Source organism: Bombyx mandarina, chromosome 23 (genome assembly GCF_030267445.1).
Source record: "Bombyx mandarina strain Sakado chromosome 23, ASM3026744v2".
Classification (NCBI taxonomy): Eukaryota; Metazoa; Arthropoda; class Insecta; order Lepidoptera; family Bombycidae; genus Bombyx; species Bombyx mandarina.
The window spans coordinates 10160154-10184646 of NC_143229.1; the positions used below are offsets into that span (position 1 = coordinate 10160154).

The 24493-nt window shown below is 35.1% G+C and overlaps 1 protein-coding gene across 2 annotated transcripts in view; it reads left to right on the top strand.

Moving 5' to 3' along the window:
* Kdm3 (Lysine demethylase 3) overlaps positions 1–24493 on the top strand; it is a 168568-nt gene that overhangs the window by 75914 nt on the left and 68161 nt on the right. For both annotated transcript variants that reach the window (XM_089737227.1, XM_089737228.1), the window contains one exon: positions 10790–10907. In XM_089737227.1, the coding sequence (XP_089593353.1) occupies positions 10790–10907 (118 nt within the window). The remainder of the gene's footprint in view (positions 1–10789; positions 10908–24493) is intronic.

Sequence of the window (24493 nt, forward strand, 5' to 3'; positions counted from 1 at the left end):
TACTTCCTTAAACTCTTTCTCCCTTCGAAGCGTTTCTCGTTTTCGAAGTCTGTAGAAAAAAACAAATGCCCTAAATAATGAAAGGGCGCTCTGTAATAAGTTGTACATTCATTTAGAAATAACAAAGAGGGGTGAGTTCGGGTAATCGGTAAAGTTTGTAACAACATCGACCGAGTTTCGTGTCCGCAAGCCGGAGTTGGTTAATGCGAGTTCCCGTACGAGTATCGATCGCGACAAGTACCTACGGGATGTCTGGATTCGTCTGGCGAGCCCGGGAACCGAACACGACGGCCCGCCTGTCCCCACCCTCGCGCCCGTTACCGTCAAAAGGGTCCGGATTAACGTGCCACTCACTACTTTGTTCTTGTTTTGTTTTGAAAGTTAATATTCATTTCAACCTGAATGGATGTGTAAACCTTTAGTTACAAACATAGATAGGGTTGTACTTTCTTCTTCCAAACCATTACCGAGTTTTTTAAGAATACAAAATATATAAAATTACTTGTCAATTTGGTTTGTGCTAGTTTTTATTCAATCAAGGATTTCCAACAAAAAAGATCTGTAAATATAAAATTCTTTATTTATGAAAGTACAACAAAGATAAATTAATACATACATGTATGTAAATTGGTTGTTATTTATTTGTTTCCGTAGATTATAGATTCTTACTTAAATGAAAAATATAACCTGACGACTCTTTGAGGTCGAAGTCTCAATCGTCTATTACAATAATAACAGTCCTCAAACTTCATGTTCGTCGTTTTGCGGCAGTCTTGGTTTTTTTTTTTTTTTTTTCCTTCCTAAGCTGATAGCCCTAGCGGCTATGTCAGCGTAACCCTAACTTTAGTAGGTGAGCTCACGGGGCTCAAACCTGACGATGTTGCTAACACGAACCCTAGCAAGAGCCGTGCTTCGCAGAATCTACCACCGGATCGGAAACGCGACCCACTGAGAAGATCCGGCGAGAAACTCAGTGGGCTGTGTCTGAGACTTAATTTACTCGTCGAGCCCTTCGTCGCAAGCGACGGGTTCGACGAGAACGGTGACCGGTGCTTGAAGTACCTAAAAGCACCGTTAGTGGATCAGGAGGATCCGAGATGACGTGTTTTGGGCGACGTCGACTGCTTTCCATTCTGTGTCTTGGTAGTAATAGGATTGATGCCAAGATTGCCGCTAATTGAATGCCATGCCATTAATTAGTATGAAGACAAATTTATCCCAATTACAAGTATGTATTCATAATATTTAAGAAATAAAAAATAAACATTAAATAAAATAATTCTTACACAGTAATTTTGTTTGAACAATGGACTTGTTAATAAAATAAATCTAATATCTATCAAACAGTGATAAAAGTTTCTCTGTTAAAAAAATATGGACGTAATCTCATTGTTGTCAAATTTTAAAGCTTATCGGTGCATCAAAAAAGTTGACCTTGCATTTGCGGAAGACGCAATGTGTGTGAAATATAATTGGTTAATTATGCAAGTGTGTATGTCTGGTGGCCCGGCCACGACTACGGGGCAGGCCGACGCGGTCGAGGGGAGAGGGATGCGGGGGGCGCCCCTCCCCCATGACGCCAGTTTGCGCCATTCTCCCGCGCCGGCATCACTACGCTCGGTTACTCGTTGCTCGGAACGGTTTACCCAACGCATCTTTGCCTTTCACCGCACTACATGTTTTTGGAAATTCAAATGTGTGACGTCATCGTGAAGTGATATTGGTGCTTTGTGGCCGTTTCAAAAGGTGGCGCTACCGTGGATACTAGCGGTACTTGATGACTCATTAATTATTTTCAACCAAAGAACTAGCCTTAAACGTTCTGTGCTAATTTATAAACCAGTAGATGTTCATTGCTTTTATTATAGAATCATTTCATTATCATAACTAGTTCTACTATATCATTAGGTATATGTCTGTCTGAATGTGTTAAGAATAAATTGTTTTTTCCTGTAGCGCTTATTTGTATTATTTGTTAATAATTCAGCTCGCGTTCTTAGTAGTGTTGTCACTCGTGTTATATTTTATTTCTTTTAAATGTACACATAGGTACTTAAAAAACCAATCATTGTAATTATCGTATTTTCGTCTTATCTTAAAAAACAGCTTGTTTGTTAATAAAAATACATTATTAAGTACATACAGATATGGACTTGCTAAAGTAATCATGTTTCGGGAAACTAGTTAACACTTTTTCCACGAGGCTGTATGAACGCGACTATCTCATACATACATACGTGCACATTACGTTACACGCAACAATGTGGGTGCAAGTCGCATACACCGAGCATGCATACAGAATATACAAGTAGATAGGCCACACCCTGATATAAATCGGTCTCTTTCCTACATGATCCGAATACTATACCGATTCATTTTACCTAGATATGGCTTAAATGACCGCTTATTTCTGAGAAGCGTTTATGGTAGTTCCAGAAAACAAGTTCTCGTGCGTTCTCGGATGCCGGGAATTAGAACATGTTAGCTGAATCGCGCGCTTCACTGATCGAGCTGTGCCACGCACGAACTGATGCCGACCGTATTGTTATTATTTTACGTACAGAAAGGAAACAGCTCGTTCACCGGGGCCCCTGTTTGCTTTTGTTCTTTTCTAATTTCTTTGTCGGGTTTCATTGTTCCTCGCGCTGTTGTCGTAAACAATCTTTACAGACAGTTAGAGCAGTTGGATTTGAGAAAAGTTAAAATTATATGAATAATAAACCATTAAGGTCGTTCATTCGTAAGTCATTGCTAAATACCGGTTTGTATTTAGCAATGAATTACGTAACAACGACAGGTGCTGGTTTAATTTAAGGCATTGTTGTCAGTGGTTTACGAAATAAACGATGCCCGTAAAGAGCAATAAAATCCGAATATGGCCTTGGTGCTTGCTAGACAGAGCTACATAAAGGCGATCCATGAATACCACAGAGTCCGTTTACGACCCACGCACGCCTACTCGCCGCATATTAAACTTAGATATACGTGGATAAATCTCACCTGACAAAGCGGGACAGAATCTTCTACATGTGCAGACATAGGTCTAATTTAACGTAAACATATTATTATATAATAGGTACATACACGCGGCTCAAATTGCTTAGACTGTGGCTGTATCTCGAAAACAGTAATTTATATTTCAATTTAGATTACTTAGAATTTTTCTAATCTACTTTTTGCGTTTACTTATAACAACGGGTAATGCAACTCTCAAGCAGTTTAGTTGTTTGTTCACAACAAAAAAAATGTTACAATGGAATTTTAATAATAATCTGTGGACCGACGAAGTGAGATGGGTCTACAGATTGAAGTTCCGACAAACGTTCGCAACGCCATTACGTTCCTATTTAAGGTAATCTCCGGCAGGTCGCATTGGAAAATCCATTATGTAAATAGCTCGTTTTATTTTAGAATCTTCTAAATGCTGACGTAACTTTACGATGATAGTTAAATGCTTTAATAATAACGTTCTTTGACTCTTGCTTGTTTCGTATGGTATTAAACTATGTACTTACTTTTTTATTGCTTTGGTAGACAGACGATCTTACGTTTCACCTGATGGTGAGTGGTTACCTTCTTCCAGGAACATCAGTAATGCTGCACAGTCCTCAAACAATCCTCAAAAAACGTATACATTAACAATTATAATTCCTTTATTGTAATACATCTTATATTTTAGATTACTTTTTACTGGTAGTAGGACGTCTTGTAATTTCGCAGGGGTAGGCACCACCACCCTGCCTATTTCTGTCGTGAAGCAGTAACGCGTTTCGGTTTGAAGGGTGGAGCAGTCGTTGTAACTATACTGAGACCTTTGACTAATATCTCAAGGTAGGTTACATCAAGGCATTTACGTTGTAGATGTCTATAGGCTCCGGTAACCACTTAACACTAGGTGGCCGTGAGCTTGTCCACCCATCTAAGCAATAAACAAATAAAACTAGTAGGTAAAAATTTAATATAAAAATTCTCATTTGAATCTACATTAAGATAATAATATGATGGAGTGAGCTCAAAGGTAGTTATATTCTCATCTTTATTGTTTCGACCTAGTTTAAAACGACGCCTTTGTTATATTCAAGTTGATTAATTACATATTTCCCTTATATATACTGCGTAAGACATTAATTGAAATGGGTTAAGCGTAACCCAAGTTTCAAGTTTGGTCATTTACGAGTCAAACGTTAGAGCATTTAAAATAAAATATTATTTAACTGTGTTTTTAAATAATAACTTTAAATATAAATGCGATTGAGAATTAATATTTTATAGTGTTCAGGGAATGCTTAACTATACTATCAACGAGAAATACACGCTCTGTCATAAAGTTGTCATAAAGTTGGCATTGCTGAAGACCATGGGCGACGGTAACCACTCACCATCAGGTGGGCCGTATGCCCGTCTGCCTACAAAGGCAATAAAAAAAAAAAAAAAGTATAACTACGCAATGAAAGATAATGTCATAAATGGTTTGAATAGAAATGATTACAGAACGCATTTATTTAAGTATAAATATGATTAAAATAAAACATAAATCTGTGTATGTTTCTTAAGACCATTAAATACCAGTTTGTAATCTAGTTAGTCAGTCCCCGAGGCTGGGTCCGGACCAAACATACCGGTTCTAAAGAACACACGAGGGAACTCGTTCTCAGTACGAACGGTCGTAGTTATTGTATTCGGCGTCCACCCCGGGGCATTGCAAGATTGAGAGATAAATGTTCAGTACATGAACGCAACCTACATCAAAGTACTGCCTACAGGCGTTTGGTACTTGAGAAAGCTAATATAATGAATTGTTGACTTCACTCTTGTAAAAACGTCCTATCCCATATTTACCAACGACATAGTTTTAATCTAAATTTAAGTATCGAGGAGTTGAAAATTCTCGTTATTTTCTAAACACAGGTGTGTTTCAAGGATACTATTGAGAAATGTATTTTTTTTAACTTTAATCTAAATAATCTTTATTGGAACAGATAGGTGTAGTTTTCTGTAAAATTAACATTCCGAATAATTTCATTAAAAGTCATCGTATTGCACAATAGTGAAAAACTACTGTGGCGTCGCATTATTTAGCATATTGTGAACATTAACCTTGCTTTCCGTTTGCTATGACAAATATAATACAGAAAATAATTTAGTTTTTTAGAGTCATTGACAATTATTATTCTGTTAATTATAATTAATACCGTAGAAACGTCGCGAGTTCCAAAAGAATTTATTCAGTGATGTTCGATTTTCAATTTTGAATGATATGGGTATGAAAATTCGAAAACTAACTCTAACTTTATTTCTGTTTGTACGAAAATAATGACCATATTTACTCTTAACTTTGTTTTGTAATCAAAACTATTTTTGACTCCGTTTCAATGTTCTGTTGAAATTAGGATTTTCATTTTCAAAATAAACAAAAAAACATTACTTTAAATGTAACTTATATAATAATAATAAAATGTAATGTGAAATAAAAATATTCATAAATTGTTGTTTCGTTAAACTCTTGTATAATCTTACAAACATCTTATTTTATTTAAATACCCGAGCAGACAAAGGTCAAACGGTCATAAATGTTGAGTAATATTTAAATACATTCAACAGTTTATCTGCATTGTTATGTAAATGTGCTTTTTGTTAAACTTAAAACAAGTTTTAAGCAGATGTATATATTTAAAACAGTAAGCAAATGTTATAAATGTCGTGGTAAATTTTCATTAAGTCTGTGAAGTCAATGCATTAATAATTATTATCCAAGTAGGATTTATGTACAACAATGCTTAAAAAATGTACAGTGTAATTTTATTCCTAATTTATTATCATAAATAATCCGTAAATCAGATTATTAACATTCGATTTACGACATGATTAACTAAACTCATGCAATTTAATTAAAAGTTCCTTTCCCATAAAACTATGAAGTGAAATGAAGTCGTTACTCTTGCTTATGGTCTTAGAATGTTCGAAGTACCGGGAGACCGTTAACCTTCTGTATAAATGAACCGGTTAATCGAGGTCTGTTGATCCAATATTGCCTTAACTACTTTTCTAACTCCTATCATAATTTTGTAGAAGAGAATTGAGCTCATGCTAAACTGGATATCTTGTTGATGCTATCCCTCGGGGAAAGAGTACGAGCGAGCCCTTAAGGTGAACTTGTAAATAAATCACGCTCTACCACTTATTGTGTCATTCACCTGATGTTTACTAAAGCTGCGGGTGTTTTGATGGAAACGTTGAGAGGAATATCGAAATTTTCAGTGAGTTCTCGCACGTAATCTTATGTTTAAATGTATTTTTGATGATCTGGCAACATGCCTGAGAGTAAATGCAATTTCAAAGTAAACAGAAATGGACAATCATTAGTGTTCGTTCAGGCTTCGAAATAAAATTTTAACCAAAAATATATTAAATAACGCCACTACGAAGATCGATTAATTTAATAGGTGTTAATTAACTTTATTAATAATTAATTTGATTCAAAATATCAACCTGCTCCGAAAACAAACCTCACATTTAATTTGTTTCTTTACTCTCAGAAAACATTTACATAACATCAAATAACTCGGAAACCCAAACCGTGACTCAGTAAAATGTAACTAACAATCATAGAGTATATGTGCGGATAGCTTCTTTGAAATTCACTACAGCCATGAACAATAAGGAAGCTATTTCATATAGAATATTGAATTTTCTTGTTTGAAACATGATATTTGTGTTTGACCTTTTATATTCTACTTCATGTCTGATATTAATACAAAATGTTTGTTATGGTTGTTTTCGAGTAATCAAGTTTTTTTTTGTGTAAGAATTTTAAAAATCATATCAATTTTATCGAGGTTTTTGGGATTGGATTTAGAACGAGCTCCCCCCCACTACGATGTTTCCCGAGCGCTATGACATGTCCTCCTTCAAACGAAGTTTGTGGAGAGTGCTTAATTATAGGCAGTGGCTTAGCTCTGCTCCTGGCATTGCTGATGTCCCTAGGCGACGGTAAACACTCACCATCAGGTGTGCTCGTCTGCCTACAAAGACAACAAATAAAATAAATAAATAAACCCATAAGAAAACATGTTTCCTCGCCAAATTATTAATGAACAACATTATTACGTAAAGATCGATACGAATCAAAGGTGAATGAATGTTTTGATAATGTTCACGATCTATTGATGCTTCAAAGGCTTCAAAGCACATAATAATACAATACATAATAATACGCAGACTTTAAACTGCAAGTTGCTGTCGAAATCACTTAGTTACTAAATTAACATAGAACTCGAGTCAGTTCAAAGAACATAATAATATTCTACTGTTAATAATAATGAGACGCCCACATCAAAGCTCTAATTGAGACAAAGCGTGCTTCAAATATTCTGTTATTGAAATGCTTACGCTTATTTAATTAACACAATTACCTTTGTAATAACAATATAATTTATATTTAAATTAAATTCTTATATAATTACCGAAACTAGTGGTCCCGCAGTAGTCGAAATTCAACTGTAATTAATTAAATTTATAAGTTTCAACATTATTATGGTCCTATTATTACAGATTTCGCCAAGACAAATGCTCGTAATATTAAAGATAAACAATAGTAATCTATTCTCATTTTGACTACGGACTTTAAGCAATAACAAAATTTTGACAATTAACAAAGAGTATATGTGTGTGTGTCAAATACATGGTAGTGTGTGTAATGTTTTCTTTATTGATTTAATATATCTTTTATGCATTATTTTAAAAATATATTTGCATTGTGCACTTCTTTTCTATATTCTCTATAAGTGTGGAAAATTTCATACTCCTCCGTCCGCGCAATTTTCGTAAAAAGGGATACAAAGTTTTTGCTTCAAGTTTTTGTTCACGTATTAATATATAGATGTCATATTACCGAAATGTCATATAGTTAAACATTAAACATATAGTTAAACGCCACAAAGAGTTAACTGATTATAGGTTCCATCGCGTTCTAGAGCGAATAGCATGGTTAAATTTAATATTGCATAAAATGGATCGTTGGTTTTTATGATGAGCTGTGAAATGTAAAATATATTTATTCATAGCAGTAGGTTTTGATGCTTAGATCAAAACATTTGTCTGTGTATATATGAGACCATAGTACAGTTTTACGATACTTTTAATGAATGTTTAATGAGATCACTGCACGTACCTTTTACGACTACAGCGTATTTATATTCTAAATTAGATACGATACCATTAGTTTCATTTATTTATTCTAACTGACAATGAGTATAGAACATTATCGTCATAAATAAATACGATTAGATTAAATGCGATTATCTGCCTAATTTACGATTGTGTATTCAATGCAGCTAATAAAATTTTGAAGTTGATAAATAGTACATTGTTATAAACAACCTGAACAATTTTATCTTCCCTTGATATATTTTATTAATTCGTGAATAGCAAAACGAAAATAGCTTCAATATTCCACTGCCATAAATTATTAATTTGGGGCGTTGCCAAGCGTTTAAATTTAGATAGAAACTACTGCTTCTTGTGTCGTTGTCGCGTTGGACATCGTCTAGGAGGGATTTGACGGATTAAAATGGATGGACACAAGGAAGCGTGTTATGTTAATAGGCTGAGAAAATGCAAGGCGTGCATTCCTTGTGTAAGTAGCAACCGTGGCTTAGTTTGTGTCGCATTGCGTAGGTCAGTCATGAGTGCGGTACAACCACACTTTCTCTTTAATGCACCATTTCACTTTCACTTCAGACGTGATTTTGTCTTAAATATCTCGCTTTGATGTGGGAAGGTGACAGGAAATATGTGTTTGATGTTTTAATGTGCGTTTTTTTTTTGTGAAACTGCTTTTATTATGATTTTAAACTTTGTTTCCTAATTATAATTAAATGGGCGTTTTCGGATGTTAGTATTAAACATTATAAAAATGAATTTGAAGTCATTTTTAAAATGAAATTTAAACTATCGTAAAAATATTTTTTCTATGAATACTTCTGTGGTATTGTCTGTAAATATATATAGATTGCTAAATTGAAGAACCAGTTTGAAATTCGGAATCATATCGGAATCCATTGCCATTGTGACTTAAACTTTAAATCTTAATTTATACGGTTGATATGAGCATCGGTAACAAAGTATGGTACAGGTGGTACGCAACACCATACGGCTTGTGGAATCCTATCCCAAAGAATATTTGCTATTTTCAATCTTAAAATATTTATTGATGCCTAAATTGTTTACGTGAGTAAAATTATTCCGGTGCGTATACTTAAAAAAAAAATTGAACCCATTTGCTTTTAAATTTTCGTATGCAAAAATGTTGTTTGTCAATTTCCCGATGACGTAGTTTGATTTCAAAGTAGTGGCCTGCTGTGCACATAAACAAATCGGTCGGTGGGGGCTACTCAAATACCCTCCCGTTTTAGGGGAGGAAAAATAAAACCCTGTCTCCCCAAACTGTCCTATTTTTCACGAGCGCTTCGCGTATCGTGTCGTTACTGACGCACCATATTTATTCACCCCTCAACTTTCGCATGCTTCGTGTTTTCTTATTTTGAAAACACGCGATTGGTCAGCTGAGTCAACATTCAGTTTAGTCGATAAGGTCTACCGATTTATGTACTGCTTTCCAATAGACCTTTTTAAAAAAAAAAAAAAACAAAATGCCTTCGATGAAAGGATCTATAGAGCATTTGTTTTCCAAAGAGATAGTTATATCTTATCATAAATTCCGTAGAAGCTTATCGATGAAAGTAGTCGGTGAAATTTATTAATATAGTATTATGCTATCGATTATCAATCAACATTAGTGCAGTATAGTGAGTGGCCGCAGTGTTCTTATTCTGCACGGTCAGCGCAATAACCGCTGCGATGGATCGCTGCTGTGTCGGCAATACTCGGCGTTTTCTTGCCGACACCGGCGTGACTCAGCATAAACGTCGAATGCCGTGACTCATGACTCGACGCAATTTCGACTAGGATCGCCTGCCGTCAGCTGAAATAAGTGGATTGGCGCTTTACGACTGACTGATTCCATTTTAAAAGATCGTTGTCTAATGTGACTACAAATGATCACACCAGAGCTTAACTATCCGATAAAACTTTGAAAATCTTTTTATGAAAAATATGCATTCCAGATATGTTTCTCACAAAGACTTGAGTCTGTGACCCAAATTACTTTTTAATGAGGGTTTTTTTATATAGGTATTACTGGTGATCCGGAGGCTCTTCCCGTACTAGGACGGGTGGGCGAGGGGTGGGCTTAGCCGGGTGGCAATTGTCCGGGCATTCTGGGGGTGGTGCATCCATGACATTCCTCTGTCAAAGTCTGTTTGTGATCGCGCCGCGTTTATCCTCGGCGGGATTTACCTTATGCTTTGCAAATAGAGTACATGCGATTTCCTCTTTATTGGCACTTACAAAACTTGTATACGGCCTATAATGACCTATACGAATGTGGTGTTCGGTCACCCGACCCACACGCACACAATTTGAGCCGCTTGCCCCTCTCAAGGGCAGCTGCTTTGCGAATGCTACTATCGAGTCGTAATCGCGACCTACTAAGAAAATCTGGCGAGAAACTAAAACGCCTCAATGTTGCTTGCTTCCTCTTGGTGTTCATTCTAACAAGTCTCGGAACACCTCCACAGAATCATAACACAAAAAAGTGATTACGCAGTACATTAACATTTTAGGCCCAAATAATTAATGTTAACCATGCTGGATTAATTGAACAGTATTCGAAATGAAATTATTTAAGCCGAAGAATTATTTTCAAATTGACCGATTTATCTTGTTACAGAGGGTTGAGCGGGAAACAACGAAAAGTCCAGCAACTACTGGAAACAGGAAGAAAACAGGAACCGTTAGGAGCAACGGCCAGATTGCTCAAGTTGAACCTACTCCCCCACCGCCTACAGGTGAGAATAACAACACACATATTCAAAGTAATAAAAAAAAATAGCAACGTATAAATACACAAAATTATACGCTTCTCAAAAATCCTATGAATTAAAATGTATTATATCAAATATGTAAAATGTCTGCGGTTATTAATTGGGTCGACAGTAGGTCTTACTTAAAAGGTTATTCGTGTGGCTCGAGCTTATCTCTTGAAAGTAATTACCGTAAATGTCAAGAACACTTGCATGTGAGCGTGAACCATTAAAAGCTATGTCACATTTTGTGAACGACGTTTCGATCCACCACTTAAATGTATGAATTATTGTATACAAGTTTAATGTTTTCAAATTATAATGAGCGCGTTCAACAATTTTTAATGTTATTCGTCTTGAATGTTACTGAACGATTTGAATTTTTTCATTTGTCATAATATAATACACTAATTTGCGTCTATGAATAGCAAAAGTTCACACTGGAGTGGTTTCTGCTTTAGCCTTAAATGGGATTGAATTCAGAGCATGTAGGTGTGCCAAGGTACCTGTGGTGCCGTCGTTTACGTCGTATAGATTCAATGCACCATTCACTGGGGCTTTCGCTTAATTGGAATGTGGGTCTTTGATACCGAACTTTGATGCTGAATTCATAGAACACGTTTGGTAATATTTGGTATAATATCAGCTCAGTAAATTTCCACTATATTTTTTGGCTTATAACAGCTGTGAAAGAAATGTACATTAAATTCATTTGATATTTATTGGCAATATTTAAATATACGGAAGATTGCACGTTTACATCTGCACACTTGCATTTCTAAATGTGAGTTTTATGAATATGTACATTGTAAATGTTTTCGTATAATTCATCGTGTTTATTTATATACGAACGTTTTCGTTGGCAATACGCCAAGTCTGCATCAGTAAACGGGTTACTTAAATAGTTCTCTCGAATTTGCCGATGCCCGGTTACTGACTTTGTTACGTTTATTAATTAATTTTAACGAAACCGAGCAATATTTATTTTAATGACGGGTTTGTTTATTTCAAGAAGAGGGAAGTTTGGCAGTTTACACGTGCGTTTGTTCGCACGTTCTATTCTACAAACATAAAAGTTAATTTACCTTAAAACATGGTAAGCTTCGCTAAAGGAAGAGATCGCTTTTAGCGATAAGACCGCCTATTGTACAAATGTATCTGCTTTTTTGATTGTTTTTTGAATGTAAATTGTGTTTTGGTGTGCAATAAAGTGTATTCTCTCTCTCTCTCTAAGCTTTTTTAACTGCTACATTTGCAGAATGATTCTCTAGAAAATATCTCTATGAAGAGCTGCAGTGAAAGATTCTTTTAAATCACCAGATACGAATTTATTTTAGTTTTCAACTGAGAAAATTTAATTCATTAATTGTAATGAATTTTCATTGAAACTTTTTAAAGAACCAGAATAATTTCATTAAAACAACTTTGCACAACATTACTTGACTTAAGACTTTGCTAAAATGTCGTGGCACATCAGATTAATTTGGAAGTTTAACTTAACAGCTTATTATTACATACTTACTCCACTTTTTCAAAAACTGATGACCGTGTATCCTAGATGATTACGTTAAAAATGAATCGCCTTCATTTGACATAGAATTATTTAACCTACCTCTTCCTCTTTAGAAGTATTGTGCATTGTAAAAAAAATAGGTGAATAAATACAGGGCTTAAAACTAAAGTGCTAAAGTAAAGACTGCTTGTCTAATTTAATCAAGTATCGAGAAGATTAATTACATGTGTGTTATAAAGCTTACAGTCTCGATGGAGATTGAACACAGAAATGTTAAATTATGAGCATACACGATTATTATCTTCTCGATAATCCTACACGAGAACTGGTTTTGCAGTAATTGGGAATACTCATTTTGAATCGCACGCCCGAGGCATTAGCGTAATAAACTATCTGCTTCGGATACATATTATATACCGTCGTGCAAGATACACCTCTGAGATAAGCTCTCATAAAACTACTCCGACTAATGTATTTTTAGATATCAAGACATTTAGTATTTGCCTATAATATAACGGTAGTCAGTTTTTTGTTTTCACACATTTCAAACCAGAATACCGGTTTTTTACGTTTCTGTGAGTGTTTAATTTGCAAATAAATGACCAACTTGATTATTACTCACTGAATCGAGCGAACACAAAATAAATTCAACAATTCTTTGTTTCTTAACCTCTAGGTACTTTCTAAAAGTTTTCCTCTTGTTGACTTAATTATTTCTCTTTATTGATTTAATATTTAGCTTTTATACAATGTTGAAGAGCAAAAAACGTTTAACTTAAAACAGGAAGAGAGTTCTTTTGTGTGCTCTTAAATGTCCTTTGAGTGGAATAATACGTCCGCGATAAAACCCGATAAAACGTGCTTTCATTTCGTGCGACAGTTGGGAGTGACAGTATTGTGACGTCACTGAATCGTTCGCCAACCACCCCGCTTACGAGGGTGGCTACAAGGGGGTCGACAGAGACATGTAACGTGTCACATTAATCATAAAAGGCCATATATAATACCATCAACGTTCGTTTTAATGAGAATTTGATATCGCATTGTTTGACTTTCAATAACTTACCTATATTTTTATTTTTGTAGTGTAAAAGATTATTTAGAAAGATAATAAAAATTATATATAATATAAATTCCCAAATATATGTTAGATAAATATTTCGCATAAACATAAATTACTTATGCAAGCAATTACAAAGTCCGGCATTCGCATTTTAACACCTAGTCTAATCTTGAGCTTTCTAAAAAGATTTGAATGAATTATAAAAACACGTTTTTGTTTATAGTTATAAATTTTAGTGTCTATTTATTTAACAAAACCGGTTTCTTTCGAACAAGTTTTATTTTTATTTACGGTTTGACCTTCTGCTACGCTCAATTTGAATATTGTCACGGCTCAATATGTTTGGCGTTTACGTAACAACAATGCTTAAAAAATATTAAACAGGGCACACAATATTAATGCACGGATTCAATGACAGCTCTTTTTTTCTTTTTTATTGCTTAGTTGGGTGGACGAGCTCACAGCCCACCTGGCGTTAAGTGGTTACTGGATCTCATAGACATCTTCAACGTAAATGCGCCACCCATCTTGAGATATAAGTTCTAAGGTCTCAGTATAGTTACAACGGCTGCCCCACCCACCCTTCAAACCGAAACGCATTACTGCTCAGCTGCGAAAGCTCAGTTTATATTCTCTTTAAACTGGATTCCAGTGAGAAGAGATACGGAACAAATATTGTTCGGATGGGTGAAACTTTGTTGGCAACGTGGTTCAGTCAAAGTTCGGTCACTTTCGTTCAATGTTTCGCGACTTGCTTCGTCGGCGGGAGGCCAACTTTTGAATGTGACTTAAGTTTCCAAGGTTGGAAATAACTTTTCTAGGTGCCCGGTGGCAAACAATATAGCTTTACATGATTATGTACTCTTTGTCCTTACTCGGTATAGTCACGTTTTAAAAGCCCTATCAGTTGTTTTCGTGGCAACGTGTATTGGACCAAAATTTTGTTTACGTTACCAATACACAACGCACACAAAACCTTCAAGACCGGGAACTTAACTTCCTTGAAACTTTTACACAACTCTCAAACATACTCGATTTCATAGTAAGCTTATGTTTGAAACTATATAAAAAAAATCGTTCAAATTTGTACCTCAGAGATTAGGATAGGAAATACACAGTTCCATTATGTCTCTAAACCAATATGTATTATAGCCTTGGGTACAAACGTAGCAATTTGAACAGCTATGTACTTAGTACGTAGCGACTCGATTCTCCAAACATGAGATATTTGCTTGTGTGTGCACAAAGCGACGTGGTAGCGACAGTCCTTTGTACCAGTTAACGGAATTCAGATATTGGATAAGCTTCCGTCGAGCTCCGCATGTATATCTAACAATTTAATTTTAATTGGTTGTGGCGTGTCGGAATCGTATTTCGTTCGCGTTGCGTTGTTGCGCTTAAACCTTAAGCTTGAATTGCAAGCACGAGGAAATTTATTGGACATGCTATTTATAAATGAGTTTTTGGACAGTTGCTAATTGATTTTGCGCTAGTCGTTTCTTTCAAATTAAATTCTCAATATTCCTTTATTAGAGGACATTAATCTATTCAAAGTTTTTTTTTTATATGGTCGATTCGAAAGTCTCATAAAATTTTCACAAATGGCAATGAATTTGAATATTAGCGACCACAACGCACACATACAAATCTACTGTCGTACACGTAATAAATGAATTCTGTAACAACGTAGGAATCACGATAAACTACCTATCGGTATAGCAACGTCGGAGGAATATGGTGAATTTCGTGTTTTAGTGTGCGGCATTTACAGTTTGCATAATTTAGCATATTTACCGTAAATCTACTCGAAGCAAGATACTGCATTAGGAATGCCACGTTTAAATCACATCTCATTGAAATTGTTTTGGGAGTAAACTAAAAATAACGTTCATATGCTTTCGACGTAATTGAATACATATGTAAATATTTGAGAGAGAGAAAGAGAATACACTTTATTGCATACCAAAACACAATATACATTCTAAAACAGTCAAAAAGCAGAAAGATTTGTACAATAGGCGGTCTTACCGCTAAAAGCGATTTCTTCCAGACAACCGTTTAATTTAGAGAAATAAAATTTGCAATAAAACTTTATACTTTATACGCAATTAAAATATACCTGAAAAAATAATCAATCAAAATCAGTTGGTTCACTGCCGCTAAAATATTTTTTTTAGGTTTTACAATCAGTAAGATGCCGTTAGAACGCTTTTTCATGACATCAATGCGACACGATAACCTCCCCTTTGAGATAGTCGCCACTGCCCGCTGGGATTCCCGTCGGATCTTCTCAGCGGGGTCGCGATTCCGATTTGATGCTAGATTAATTCACGAAGCATTTGCCCTTGAGCTGTTAAGCCTCGTCGAAGCGAAAAATATTAGTTTACTGGTGGTAGGACCTCGCGTGAGTCCGCGCGGGTAGGTACCACCGCCCTGCCTATTTCTGCCGTGAAGCAGTAATGCGTTTCGGTTTGAAGGGTAGGGCAGCTGTTGTAACTATACTGAGTGAGATCTTAGAACTTATATCTCAAGGTGGGTGGCGCGTTTACGTTGTAGATGTCTGTGGGCTCCAGTAACCACTTAACACCAGGTAGGCTGTGAGCTCGTCCACCTATCAAGCAATAAAAATAAAATAAGACACAGGTGATTTAAGATAAGTACTAATTTCATAGTTTTTGGTTAGAATTTATCTACAAGATATACGATTACACTAAATAAATAATACGTAAGATAAAAGTAAGCTTGCCAATCGATTTCATTGTCATTAAGATCACAAAATCGATTATATTTTTTTAAATAAGCACATTTAATATATTAAAAGTCATGATTATGTATTACAATGAATTAAATAAGATAAGGGTCGTGAACTAAAAGGCTAATCTTATCCGTTGATAAGATATTATTAAGCTCAGTCCGTATTCTGATAAAATTAATAATTCAGTGTAGTGAATGTAGCAATCACAATGAAAACAACTTTAATAAAAATATCAATTTATCTATGGATCTTAAAACTGTTTTGTTACATATCAATACAGTTTTATATATACATAATTACACTGGATAATTATCTACTTGGCTTCGAATACAATTAGTTTATATATTTATGATTTTAGAATACCGTTATAATACTGTTCAAGTCTGTAGATATGCGCATGACGTTATCTTCTATTTTTTTCTTTTATTGCTTAGATGAGTGGACAAGCTCACAGCCCACCTGGTGTTAAGTGGTTACTCGAGCCCATAGACATCTAGAACGTAAATGCGCCATCCACCTTGAGATATAAGTTCTAAGATCTCAGTATAGTCACAATGGCTATCCCACTCTTCAAACTGAAACGCATTACTGCTTCACGGCAGAAATAGGCAGGCTGGTGGTACCTACCCGCACGGACTCGGAAGATATCCTACAACCAGTAAATATATTCACTAATTTAGAAAATTTCTTATCATAATATTTGGGCTAATAGTTCTCACTCCCGAGAATATCAACAATAAGAATTTTTCTAACTTGCCCCAATTCCACAAAATACCCGTGTTTAAGGAAAGTTAAGAAACTTATACTTGGATCTAGATTTCGGAGATTGTTCCATTTATCGTTTTCATATTGGGATAAACACTCACACACACGTCATACTCCTCAGCATAAAATAGTTTTCAAAGCAAAAATAGTCAAACCTCTGATACTATCTGCTGTAATCTACCTAAAATAATCTATATATTAATACGTGAAGCAAAAACTTTGTACCCCTTTTTACGAAAATTGCGCGAACAGAGGAGTATGAAATTGACCACACTTATAGAGAATGTAGAGAAGGAGTGCAGATGCTAATATTTCTTTGAAATTTTGCATAAAACACAGTAAATCAATAAATAAAATTACACACACTACCATATATTTGACACATATATACTCTTTTGTTTATTGTTAAAGCTGTGGTTAAATTGAGAATGGATTAATATTGTTTGTCTTTAATATTATTTGTCTATAATGTAGTCTTGGTGAAACCGCCGAAATCTGTGATTAAAGAAGTACAGTTTTTAACAATAGAATCATAACAACGTTTAAAATTATAATTTAAAGTAATTATAGTCGAATTTCGACCGCTAAGCGACCACTAATCTACCTAAAACGACCTAAAATATTACCACAAAGTTATTTAGCAGGAAATAGATTGATCCATTATCAGCAAATGCAATGTTTGTCTCATCAAATTCCTTCCTCAGGGCCGAATGTGAATCAATGACTCACCTCGAGAATTACCTTTGTTATTATATTTAAAAGTAATTGCAGCATGATCAAGTACGTACATAAAACGCACGGCAACACCATCCGGCCGCAATTACGTGAAGGTCAGTGACACGCGACGCGCTAGTCGCGCTAGCCGGCCGTGCGCGTGAATCACCCTCAGTTAATTAGAAGAAAAGCGTCAGTCTGCGGGGGGCTTTATGTTTGTTTCGTTTCGAGGCCGCTGTTGTTTATTTGTTCCTAAGCGTGGCGTAGGCGTGCTCTATTTAGTTTGTTTGAATGTGGATCAGGTCGCAGGCGTGTCTGATGATCAGGTGGCTTGTTTCGGGAATTGATGTCATCGACAGTTCGCTTTGATGTCTTAGATGGAAGAATCTAAACAAAGCTTACCTAAATAACACGTAAATAGATTTATATTTCGATGGCTATTTTAGGACTAAGTTGTCCTTTAATTTTTACTATAAATATTACCAAGAGAAGTCTACTCACAAAATGACATGTATATTTATTATTTCTATTAGAGACATGAATTCTTAGAATTACTTATTAAAATACAGAATTTAGAACGTCACGAGCTAGAGCCTAGAACTTTACAGCGAGTAGTAAAAACGATATAACGCGATAGTAACATGGAACAGTAGAAACAGGTTGAACAGTACAAAAAACTGGATGAAACTTTTCGAAACAGAAATTGAAAAGAAACACATAACGCTAGCAATTTATAGATTAAAAAAAACAATAAAAACTAAAAAATAATTCAGAATTTGTCATGAATTCGTGGCTATTCGAGAGCGCTTGTGAAGACCTACTTGAATAAAAACGTTTTGATTTTAATTACTTATCTAAAGATACATTAAGCGTCTGTGTGTGCGTTGGCCTTATTTCAACCTTCGTTTTTGTGTATGATTTGTTTTTCCATAATTTTTCACTGCACCGCTGTAGAATGTCACGCATCTATTTTTCATAATTAATCTAACTCGTGCCAATAGGTTATGAGACAAATTATTGTGACCTACGAACTGACGGAAATTACAAGCAACAGAATTTAATGGAATAAGTTAACATAACTAGTAGTATATATAACGGGTGGATGAGCTCACGGCCCACCTGATGTTGAGTGGTTACCGGAGACCATAGACATCTACAACCTAATGCCGCCACTGAAACGCATTACTGTTTCACGGCAGAAATAGGCAGGGTTGTGGTATCTACCCGTGCGGACTCTCAGACGTCCTGCCACCTATAAATTCTAGATGGTTCAAGAAATTAATCGATTTGAATATTTTATTCAAAATATTATTCTATTCTGTTCTGGTCGGTTCTTTCAAAGTCTTATTTATCAGCACTCGACTGTTAGAGCCATTTGCAGCTGATAGCGTTTTAGGTTATGTACTCAGAATATCTCGAGATAGTGTAAGAGGTTACCAGTGTTTGCATTCGTCTTTGTCACAGATAACGCTATTATTATTATTATAACGATAAAATTGTGTACATTTAGATAAAACTTGTAAATTACGTGCTATCACGTGTTTTTAGGTCAATTATTCGCAAAATATACAATTTTTTTTATGCAAATCGTTGCGATTACGAGAACAATAGTCGGGGGAAATCGACACCGTGAAGAGCGAAGCACCTGCGTAGGCATAATAAATCGTGTCGGGCTCGTCACGTCGTCGTTACGTAAAGAACAATGGCCGGCTGTGAACGCGGCCGTGAACGCGACTCGAATATACGCGAAATCTATTACATTTATTTATTCAATTTTATTCAAACGACGGCTCCTCAAATGACATTGGCGTGGAATCGCAAATGGCTGACGGTAAAGTTTCCGTCCCCTCGCACTGATACTGTAAACAACGATATATTTCCATATTTCAAATTTTTGTGTCTACTATGAAGCCAGTATTCGAGCATCAAGTTGATGAACTTCGTATTAAAGTTTTTATTGCAACCATTTCTAAGACTTAATTTTTAAGAATAGTGTTCTTATATAACATCAAAATTTGGTTTATGAACACGATTATACGTTTATCATGATTGTCGACACGGATGTTGGGCTTTTATGTAAGTGTGTGTTCTTCAAATAGAAGATAGTTCAAGTGTCGATGTATCAAGAAAAAACATTATTAGACGACAATTTATAACAATTTTAATTTACAATAAATTTTCCTGATCATTTTCGAGGTAGGTACGTTTTTATGAGTTTATATGGGCAGACGGATAACTTGAAGTGTTAAACGGAAACCAGAGCTCACAGAGACAGTCGCAGCCCACCTCGAGACATTCTATCTTGATCTATATGCTTTGTAATAACGGTTTTCCTTCTAAAGAAGCAAGATAGCCATACTAATTTGTGTGAGCTCACAAGACGTCCTGTTGATATTGCATATCATAAGAATTACTCGGAAGAGTAGATAGAAACAGGTAAAATGTTTATGTAAACATATTATTAAATATGACGCATCAGTAGAATAGTTTGGTACAGTTATGACTTTAACAATGTAAATGATGACATTATCTAGCGGGAATTTACCGCAATAAATTTAATCTCGTCAGAGCGTCTTCTTCAAAGTATCTCTAGTTGCCGAATTCTAGTCATGAAATAGACAGTGATTTCTATTACAAATGTAGGCAATGTCTAAATAATTTTAAATGGATATTATTGTTAAAATCCACGTGCTTCAATAGCAGCAGTGACATAAGCTGAAGTATATTTATTTCGTGAACAAATGTATGACCAATAAACCTGGATTTGTCCTCAACTGCTATTTACCTCATGAATGTAATACCGGAGCATAATCATATATAAATTTATAAGAAATATACAAAAGCTTCATTGTACACGCTAAACAAACCGGAATCCTTACATTCGACGTTACGTTATGTGTACTTTCACCTCGGAGTACCGTTACCCGAACGTAAGCTGTTCGCATGTTGCTAATAAAATGTTCAATCTTGATTAACTCTGAGCTTGGAGCCGAATATTTGTCTCAATAGAAATAACAACAATTTCTTAAAGCAGGATTTTTTTATATAATTACTAAAATACGTGGGAAGGTTAAGACAGTAACTTGAAATTTTAATCTTCGGCTTTGAAATAGGCCTTCATTTCACTTGAATTTACAATCTTCTTTGGGTTCGTATCTTTGCTTGTAAAACAGAGAAAATCTTTTTCTGGTTTTGTATTTGTTTTCTCTACTGAGAACTACAATCGTTATGTTATTTTATAATTATTATATTATCAAAGCTTTACAAAATTTTAACTGTTATTTTATAATTAAAACTATTCTTTGCAAATAAATCTAATGTTTATTATTAGCAATAAAAATAGTAATGTATAAACACTTAAAAGACATTTCATCTCAGAAGCTACGCTATGATAAATATTGTTATTAATGGCCGAAACAACAATTTGAATTTGTAAAATATTTTTTATACGCAATAAACACATTGATGTTATCTGAAATTCTTATATATAACGTAATTTCCATGCCCACTAAATATTTTCGTGATTAATTCAAAATCTTTAAACGTAGCGAACATATGTTGTATATTTAAACCATATCTCGATGATTTAAACCAAACACGGGCATCAAAATCGGGCATAAAAACATCATGGCAGAACTTGTATCAAGAACGCAAAGATATTTATTCCAAACGACAAAACTGTAAATTACTACAATCCACATCGCGTGAGTTGTACAAATCACGACTTCACAGGACCACCAGAGTCCGAGAATTTTTCACAAGTTGACGCAAATGCATTCTTCACACAATTATCAACTGCTGTGGGTACTCTCGCCCGTTACGACCTTTTATTTGCCCTGCTCGCTAACACCGAACCGGTTTCGAACTAAAAACCGGTAACATAAAATACACGATTCGGTCTCTATCTTGGATGTAATCTTCGATATACATTCATCTCTCTAAACGGGAAGATTCATGGTGCCCTTTAAAGGGAATTTCGCTGTCGAATCTTAATCGCTTCCTAGAAGAATTTATCACCGGCCTTTCGTAGAACCTGCCCGTTGCAGTCGTCCCTTTTATGTTATGTTAGGGTCGGCACTCGGTAATGTGGTAGTTTTATTTTAGATTGAAAGGAACCGCTAATTGAATTGGAATGCAGTCTCTTTTTATAAACGATAACGAGTTTTCTCTCATACTTATTTTTCTAATAGCATTATACAACAAGGTTAGGGTACCTAAAAGGTTTAGTTTATAATTCTTATTTTTTTATTGCTTATATTTGTGAACGAGCTCAAAGCCCACCTGGCTTTAAGTGGTTACTGGAGCCCATAGACATCTACAGTATAAAGGCCGCCACTCACCTTGAGATATAAGTTCTAAGGTCTTAATATAGCTACAAAAGCTGCCTGCAAAATCGAAACGCATTACTGCTTCACGGCAGAAATAAACAAGGCGGTAGTACCTACCCGTGCGGACTCACAAGAGGTCCTACCATCATTAAAAAGTTAATCATCAAACAGAGCATAGCACATTTAAAAATGCACAAATAACATTTCGCTATTGCTGTTTTTATTGTTTCAACCTATTTATTCGAGTCATACATTGAAAGAATCTAATTACCAATAATTTTCAAGACAGCGAAAGTTACGTCATGCGCTTGTAGTCGCGTGAACGCAGCGTAAATTGATCGTTGCGCTGATTGACGCTCACGGCCATTTGTGCATTAAATTAGCTACTTGCAATATTTACTGCCATATATAAATAAATTATCAACGCATTACCTACATTCATACTAGTTTTTGTTTAATTTAATATAAGAAACAGGTTCATATTATTCTCGGTCTAAGGTCGATTTCTTAATGTCGGTCGTTCGAATATAAGCTGTGTTAATTTTTTTAATGATTATTGATAAGTTTTTCGTCTTGGATTTTTTGCACGGTGCAAATAAATCACTGTGCCGTTAGTCGTTTATTTAACGAGTGTAATCTGTTGTAATTAATCACTGTTCGCGTAGGATGTCTCCGCTACGACAACCACACGCAGTGCTCGTTTAATTATAGACGTTGCTGTATCACTGTTACGTTGTTATGGAATTATCTTTAATTACTATCAGTCAATTCATAAAATTGTATTACATAACGTAACGTATATTTTTAATATAATGATACTGTCGTGTTTATTACGCGTAGTAATAATAGAGCAGCTACGATTTTTTTGTATATGATTTATGATTCGGTTCAATGAAGATGTTACGATTTATCGGTATTATTACTGTCAAACTATCGATGTGTGTTTCTTACTAAAATAAACTGAACTTGCTTGAAATCAGACTTGGTAAAAGTTAACAGTACATTTACCGATTTTCTTGGAAATGAAATAGAATTACGCGGTAAAGTTATTGCTTTCTATTTAAAGTATTTCGTTTCAAGGCTACATTTTACTTTATTTTGTCTAATTACAAATGGTACTATTATTTTATAGGATTTTTCTGTAGATAATATTCCTCTGTAGAAAATATCATAGTTGGGATACATGCCACAAAATTACATATAGATTATTATGTAGATATATATTATTCATAAATTAATTCCTAATTGTATTAATATTGAAATCGGTCAAATATATAGGAAGCCCTAAGTGGAACGACAATTTTAAACCGGCAATAGCAAATTTGTATCCGCAGCGATACGAGTGTGGGAAGGGTGCACATGTTCGTCAAAATGGCGGCTGCGGCACGCGCAGTAATGGCTGCCGAGTGTCGGCCTTGGGTCGTACTCGCAATCAGCTTATTATTCAATCTCATGTCGCGAATTGGTCCGAGGTCCACCGGACGTTGAACCTACCGCTCTATTCTAATCATTTGAGTTTGTTTAGAGAAGTTCCTTAGGCTGTTTATTACATGACACGTTTGCTTCGAAAGGGTGTTCTTATTAAAATAAAGAAAGTGGAAATGTCGACGATGATGATACCTTTAAAAATTAAATGAAACCACCTCAAAGCATTAATTGAACAAGGTGCTTTTTTCCCTTACATATTCGCTCGTAGCCTAAGGGGCTTAGCAAGGTGCGCAATTCATTCCAATTCATTCATGTAATTGTGAACTATTTGGTATTTCGAATTCCTGTTAAATTAGAAAACCGATAATATGTATATTTATAACGATATATTATATAAAAGAAAACCAGAACAACTGGTACGCTATCTCTGTCTTAATTTAGATTTCCGTTGATAATGTTGGTAAAATACGATAGTCGAGATGCTTTCAGCTCAGTGCCAATATAACTTAAAACTGGTGTCAAAATCACAAAGAAAATCCCATTTAACATTCCAAAGGTCGTCGGTCGGCGAGGTTGACGTAAATCCGACACGGTCCGTTATGTCTTCTCAGAGAACAATAGCGTGTTCTCACTGCTCGACTAATGAGAAATATTTGTTTTCAGCTTCACACAATAGCACTGTTCATCGTTGCTTTTAATATTTCCATCTTAAACACAGTAATTATTTTCTTTTGTTACCACGTTTATTTGTGCCTTTCTATTTTCATTTATTAGGTATTGCTTTGTAATCTATTACAGTTATAAACGTTAATAAAATCAAGAACATAATTGTAGGTTTAATAGCCGGATGTGAACTGTCGGTAACCAGAGCAATAATAGTGATAAATACAATAAAATTATTGTTTCATTTGTATCTAAATAAAGCAAGCAATAAATTAGTGTTGGTAACGTTCCGATGGTTCGACCTTGATTGAAGGCTCATTAGTCGTGCAGTCAAGACGAGCC